General features: G+C 34.3%; 1 protein-coding gene across 1 annotated transcript in view; it reads right to left on the reverse strand.

Moving 5' to 3' along the window:
• LOC107586444 (calmodulin-regulated spectrin-associated protein 2-like) overlaps positions 1-7775 on the reverse strand; it is a 42998-nt gene that overhangs the window by 30524 nt on the left and 4699 nt on the right. Inside the window, exon 2 of the mRNA XM_016273812.1 lies at positions 3873-4132. Coding sequence (XP_016129298.1) covers positions 3873-4132 — 260 coding nt within the window. The remainder of the gene's footprint in view (positions 1-3872; positions 4133-7775) is intronic.

The raw sequence follows: 7775 nt of genomic DNA on the forward strand, positions 1-7775 counted from the left end.
TATATATATATATATACTGTATATATATACACACATATATTTTCTGCATGTTGTATCACATCTATGCGTGCTGTTTGACTACCAGACTGATATAAAATGTATTAAACCCTGAACACAATGGCTATTATAACAATGTTTTTCTCATTGTGGCGTGACTATGTGGGTGAGAGTGTGAGCTGCGTATGTGTTCATATGTATGTATTTCTGAGTGAGTCTATAATGTAGAATGAATGCGGGGTAGTGTGTGGGTGGCCGGCAGCTGCAGGAGCAAATACGATTCTTCAGGAGAGAGAGGGAGAGAGAGAGATGATAAAGCAATAAAGCAATTTTTCCATATACGATTTTACTTAAATGTCTGAATTTGAATTAAAGTTACATTTCCAAAACTTCCTACGCAGTACATCCAACCCATTTACGCAAACTAAGAATGTCAATGTAAGGATGTCCGAGCTACAAACACATCAACATATCACTGTCCAATCACAAGAGAGGTCATTCACATACTTTAAATGTAGTAGTCTTAAAGGTACAGTAGCAGAAATGCGGTCATAAAGGTCAGAGAGAAAATGAAAAAAAGGGTCATGTAAAACTAAATTATGACTGTTTTGAACCCTTATAAGCAGATTTAGATTTTAAAAAAAGTGTATGATAAAGCCCTTTACTGTCAAGAACATTTCAATGCACAAGCAGATGCAACTCTGATCACCTCACGAAACTCTCAGGTTTTGTCTCTCACACATCCAAAATAGAAGCCCGGCTGAATTATTGATGGTAAAGCGCCGCAGTCGTTCAATTGGTGCAGTCAAACCTTATTAATGTGTGAGGAAGTTTCTCCAAAACAGCAGGACACTGTCATCACAACCAAACCACTGTCCCATCAACTTCATCCCCAACGAACAGAAGATAAGCTAAGTAGACGGCCTCTAAATGTAGCATTTTTAATACAGATGGATCGATATTAAAAAGTTCTTGGTGCATATCGATAACCAGTAACTACTGTAATTAATACTGCCAGTAGGCTAAATGTATGCAAATATATGCAACAACAACAACAGTGATGAACAGAAACTGAAAGTATTTGTCCGAACTCCGAAACATAAAAAAAAGATTCAAATGAACAGTTTTGAATAATCAGTGTTTCACTGATTATGCGTTTTGAATGTGTCAGTGTTCATTTTGTGCACACAACATGGATGAAGTACAACAGTAAAGATGTCAGCTGTGTGGACACACTTCACAGTGACCAAAAACGATGCTAGAGTAGAAGTATGTAGAACTTGTTTGGCTGAAATGTCAGCAACAAGTCACCTCTCAAAGAACTTACTACTTATTACTGGTTTAATTTATCACCTTAGTTCAACTACTCAATTACCCAAATTTAATTACAAAAATTTTCTTTTTGGTTCATGGCTAAATTCAAACTTTCATTTCGGATTCAGCATTTCTGTAAAAAAAAGAAAAAAACAAACATTTTGGTCCTTCACTTACAGTATAATAATAATAATTTTACATTTCTAAAATACTAAAAACGAAAGTAAAGTAAGTAAAATTAGTACCTTTTAAGTTTTTCCAAGTTTTTTAAGCGCAAAGTCACATTAAACACAAAGTTTAATTTTGGTTTTGCTAAACAAAAGTAAATAAATAAATAAAAATAAAATGTTTGGTGCTTCACTAATAATTCAAAATGTTTGAATAATTTAAAGCAAATTAATAAAAATATCACTTTTAAGTTTGCTAAAGCACATTAAACAAAACTTCAATTTCGGTTTCAGTGTTTCGGTGAAAATTCATTTTGGTGCATCACTAAAATTGAGAATAATTTAAAACTATTTAATAATTAAGGTAATAAATAAAAATAGTACCTTTCATACTTTTCAAGTCACATTCTCATTACTACCATAAGAAATGCTACTGTTTAGCGAACATTACCATTAACCCATACCGATAATTTAAAAACACTAGACCAGCGCAATACAAAATTTTCACTAATGGTTTGTAGATAGGTGTTTTATTTAGAAAGTTCAGAAGCCAGACTCAAACCCATGGCACCTGCATCAGCACCAATCGCCGTGCCAAAGCTCCAACATGGGGTTTAACTTCAGGGTTATAAGTGAAAAAGCTGTCAATTCAACCTAGATTCAGTCGGCATTCAGAGAGTCCAAATCTGTCAATAACAACCCAGTGGAAGAATAAAACCTTTCTACACTCAGTTTATAATGTAGTGTTTTCTCAAAACGGGAAAAGCCACAAAGCCGAAAAACTCACTCCCCAGAGTGCCAGGCTAAACAGGTTAAAGTGGAGCATGGGAAGACTGACAGATCTTGTAGTCAGGCAGCTTACTGCAGCCGAGCAGACAGATGGACGGTTTTCTGACGCTAATGAGGATTTGTGGGCTCTGAGTTTGAGGTGCTGAAACATTCATTGGTTCATAGAGATCAAGCCGTAAAGGCCTGGATCAATGAGTGCAGCTATGCAGTCGGCTACATGCAGATACAATAGCTTGGGGACTTTAAATTGTAAAGAAATAACAACCAGCAGAGCGACGTAATCATTTAACATAATAACAATAATCAGTTTGTCAAGGGGAGCACAGAATATAGTTACTAGTATCATTATTGGCACTATGCAAAATGGTTATTCACGCAGCGCAGAGATCGTTTGTGATGATTTGTGTTCGGCACAGCAAACAGCAGTGCGGTAATTAAACATCAACAAGAAGTTGCTCACACAACAACAGAACTCTTTATATCTTTAAAGCAGATGCTATGAGCCTGAAATACATCTTCAATTAAACAATGTGAAAACTGACAAGATAAAGGACTTAAAACAGAGAGAGATTTATAAGATGTCTATCCAATCCTGATGTATTCCTAGGGGTACAGGATATATCTGCAGCATATTGGTTGATATTTAATTGATTAATTTAATTGTTCATGCATATTTCTTCTGTTTTTGCATTTAGATTAGTTTTGTCATCATCTGTCGCTCACTGAAAGCAGTGTTGTTATCGGTAACTAAAATGATTAAAAATATATTTTGTTTTTGTAAATAATGCTGAAATAAAATAAACCATAAATAAATAAAATAAATAAATAAAAATGAAACATAAATGTTAGCTTAAACACTTAAACTGAAAAAGAAAACCCTAAACCGAAATTATAGCTAAATTGAAATATTAAAACATAATAATAATAAAAATGACAAAACCACAAAGCCAAAATTGTTAATTTTTAAAAAAGAGCTGTCAATCGTTTAAAAAAAATAGTCACATAGATATCTGTAATTAATTCAACATTATTAAATACTATATAAATATAATATAAATAATACAAAAATAACACTTAATTTTTAAAAACAGAAAATCTCAATACTTTAATGTTATGATGCCAAAATTAATTTGTAGCATTTAAAACGATTGATTTTCATTTGTAGCATTTTAAATTTGTAGCAATTATATAGACAAGATTGCATAGAATTAAATTTAATAGCAGTCATTTATCAATTGATAATTCATAGGCTTATTGGTATCAGCCAAAATGTTTAATATCAATGCATCCCTACTAGTATTTCTAATTAAAGCCGAATTATAAACATACAGGATCAGGAGTGACAGAAAAGATTTGTCTGACCAACATGTAAATTGACAAATCACAGTTTGTTTTAGTGAGCCATTAAAGAATGGGCTTTATCTGAAGTCGTTGGTCAGATAAGTGACATTAAACACATTCGAAAGTGGTCTGAATTGGATGTAAAAAAAATCTGATAGTGTTTTTTGCCATTTATGCAAAATATCCAAGATCCACTTGTGCCAGATGTCAGTGAAATACAATCAGCGTGTAAATGAAACACGTGAAAAGGGCAGGTTCTCTCACCATCTGAATGGGTTTCTTCTGCAGGTCTCTCTCGGTCACCAGTCTCTCCTGGTCGGTGACATACAGGCCCTTCTGAGCCAGAGCCTGGATGACAGCGTCATGACCCAGCAGAGGTTTGACAGCATCGCTCTTTAAAATCAGACTCCCTGCTCGGCAGTACAGCTCAGCTGACAGCAGCAGGCCCACCACCGGAGGCTTCAGGTGCTCCTGCTCATACTGGTCCCTGTAGAAAGGCTCGTTCAGGTCTTCTGGAACACTGTCTGCAAGATGACAGAACAATTAATGTTATCCATTTTGTAATATAAATTTTTCATATTGTACATTATAATGTTGTGATGCCTAAATTCACTTTAGCATTTTCTAAAGTTTGATTTTAGTTTTTAGTAGTTTTTTTTTTTCTTGAATCATAATATCGCCTATTTATCGGTTATAGGCCATTACATAAAAACTGTTGTCAGCTTATCACCATTGGTATTTAAATCTAAATACATAATACAAAAAAAAATATTTTTTTTTGCTATCCCGCATAATTTGCAATATAACCACAGAATAATAGCAAAATAGTTATAAACATGCATGAATGAGAAAATAAGACACAAAATTCACATTTTGTAGCATTTAAAAAGGCAGATTTTTTTGTTGACAATTTTATGTATTTAGACAAAATAGTATAGAATTGTAACATTGGTTATTGGCCTCAATATAGAAATAATTATGGGCTTATTTGGGGGGGGGGCAATTTTATTTATTTAGACATAATAGTATAGAATTGTAACATCGGCTATTTATCGTTATTGGCTTTAATATAGAAATAATTATCAGCTCAATTTGATCTATTTATACAAACTGCATAGAATTTTCATATCGGCAATTTATCGGTTAAGGCGGGCGTACACGGTGCGATTTTTGCTGTCGTACGAGCTCGCAGGCGATTTTTTTCTCTCGGGAGAAAATCGCAGATGCTCGCATGGTCTCGGCTCGTTCCGTGTGAGAAGAATTACGGGCCGATCCGAGACGTTACGAGCACCTCCCATCCTCCCGATAATTTTCAAACATGTCAAAAAAAATCGGATGCTGTCGTATGTGTGGTTGAACGAGACGATTTGGCGATCCATCTGAAGTTGACCAATCAGAATATGACAAAAACCATATAGTCTATAATAATTTTAGTTGAATTATACAGTTTTATTTTTTATTTGTTACTCCGAATGTGCCAAATTTGCCAGCTTTATGAATGAATATGCCTGTTTTATTTCTGGCAAAACGAGCAGAAATTCAGAAATGGCCTACTCCCTCGAGTTCTTTATGAAGAACAGAAAGTCCATGCTTTTCTCTGCTTTTCAGCCATTCTCTTTGCCATGTCCTTTGTCTTTGTTTTTTTTTGGGATGTCACAAGCCGCCTGCCACAAAGAAAACTATTTTGTCCTCAGAATCCATATTTTTATGAATGGCGCGAAACGTAATGCTTACGTCAGAGTTTGTAAAATCGTGTCGTGTGTGACTGCCTCCATACGATTTTCGGATAAACTTAATTGTGACATGTGCCAGAGCTCACGATGTTCCGACCTTGAGAATCGTACCGTGTACGCCCGCCTTTACTGGGCTTAATATAGACATAATTATCGGCTTATTGGGGGGCAATTTTATTTATTTTGAAAAAATAGCATAGAATTGTAACATCGGCTATTTATCGGTTATTGACCTTAATATAGAAATAATTATTGGCTTACAAGCGTTGGTATTTAAACATAAATATATAAGATTCATCATATTAATCAGTCCCTCTAGTTTTCGCAATTCTGTGATCGTGGAATCAGCAAAATGTCAGTTTTTTTTGCAATCTTGCATAATTCACAATTTAACCACAAAATAATTACAAAAGCACAGTACTACTTATGTGTAACAATGAAACATGCATGCATGAGAAAAAAAAAGACGATAAAGAACTCCATTCTCGCTGTATTAGCTTCTTTGTTCTTATTTTTAATAACAAAAATTAAATTAAATGACAAAGTAACTATATCTTGTTTTTTTAATTTGTCAGAATTTGGTAAGACATGAAAATAAACAAGCTTTTTGTTTGGTTTAGTAGTTTGTTTTTGTAGTATCCTAATTATTAATTTTCCACAAAATTCTGGAAATTACTGCCACGAGATTTGATCGCAAAAAACACAAAAATATACTGAAATCCTGGTGGGACTGATTACTTTCATATCAAGACGCCTTCCCTCTGTTATGTCATAGCAGACAGCTGAGTCAGAGAGATTTTATTTAATTTTTTTCAGAATTTCAAACATCAAAGTACTTTTCATCTTCAGCACAGCTAAATATAGCTAAAGCTCGGTGTTTTCCGATCCTCTGCGCAAGTGTAATTTACTCTCACCCGGGCAGATGAAGGAAAGGAGAAAGTCCTTAAAGGAAGCGAGACAGTGTCTACCACACAGCTACAAAATCAAAAATATCATTAACACGAGTTCACACGTTGACAGAATAAATGCGTTCACAGATCCGAATGAGGTCACCGTATCCATGGAGAACCGAGATGTTTAGCTATTTATGGAGACGTGTGAGAGTTTGGGAGAACGCTTGTATCCTTATTACCTGCACATGATTTCAATTTTCTGTGTTAAACCTGATTGTGGTAATGGCAAAACAGATTTGAACCATTCTGTATGAATGAATGTCTTACTAGAGATGTTGACAATACGCAAATATGACAAACTACCTTCATTGTTAATTAACAGCTTTCCCGAAGGCTTTTAAAATGGGTCTATATCAGGGATCCTCAAATCTGGCCCACGAGATCCACTTTCCTGCAGAGTTTAGCTCTAACCCTAATCATACACACCTGAGCATGCTAATCAATGTCTTCAGGATCATTAGACAATCACAGGTAGCTGAGTTTGATCAGGGTTGGAGCTAAACTCTGCAGCGCATTGGACCTCCAGGGTAAGATTTGAGGAACCCTGGTATATATGATAAAACAGTAGATCAAACATTACACTGATGGTATCAGAGCCACAAGGCGTTGACTATGTAAGTCAAAAATATGACTGTGTCGAGCCAGGCCGCGGTTGCCATGGCAACAATAGGGAGGCTGATCGATTCCCCTGCCATACGCATGTATCCAGGAGCTCCTCACGAGCCGCATCAAAGACAGATAGAGAGACAGGAACTACACAGGTGTTTAGATTTTGTGCTTCTAGAGCCTGACAATATGTCGAATATCATGATGATGATTCACTATGATTTTGCCGCCGATATAAACTGACATAATTCCAATGTTTTTAATACACTCTGTAATTAATTTCTGCAAATCAGTTGAAAATGCACATTTCAGTTGATTTCATCTGTGAAGTGGTTCAAAAGTGAATGAGATTAAGCGATTCATTTGCGTCTTCAAAATTCACAGAAGTTTGTGCGTGGCATTTTTGAATATGCGTAGAAAAACACTGTTTTTAAAATGTATTTTTGGTGCATTTAATTACAAAATGTAATTTTAAAAAATATTATATGCAAACTGTTTTATTTTTTATTTTTAAGTACAAAAATCAGCAAGTTCACATATATTATCAAAAGTCTTGCCAATTTCATAAAATCCATTTTTGAAATTACATTGGAATGTTTTGCATATGAAATTTGCCTTCCAAAAAATTAATTGCTAAATATATATGATATGTTTATGATAAAAAACTAAATAATCCAACAGATTTCTAAATATTTTCGCATAGAATCTCTAAATGAATATGGAGATAACATAAAGACAATATTTTACATATTTAAATATTTAATTATATTTTTACTAAGTACTATGAATGAAGGCCAGTATCACCAATACCAATACTGATGCCTCAACTAATTACATGTTTTTTTCTGGGGATAATAATAATAATAATAATAATA

Source organism: Sinocyclocheilus grahami, unplaced genomic scaffold (assembly GCF_001515645.1).
Source record: "Sinocyclocheilus grahami isolate Dianchi unplaced genomic scaffold, SAMN03320097.WGS_v1.1 scaffold81.1, whole genome shotgun sequence".
Classification (NCBI taxonomy): Eukaryota; Metazoa; Chordata; class Actinopteri; order Cypriniformes; family Cyprinidae; genus Sinocyclocheilus; species Sinocyclocheilus grahami.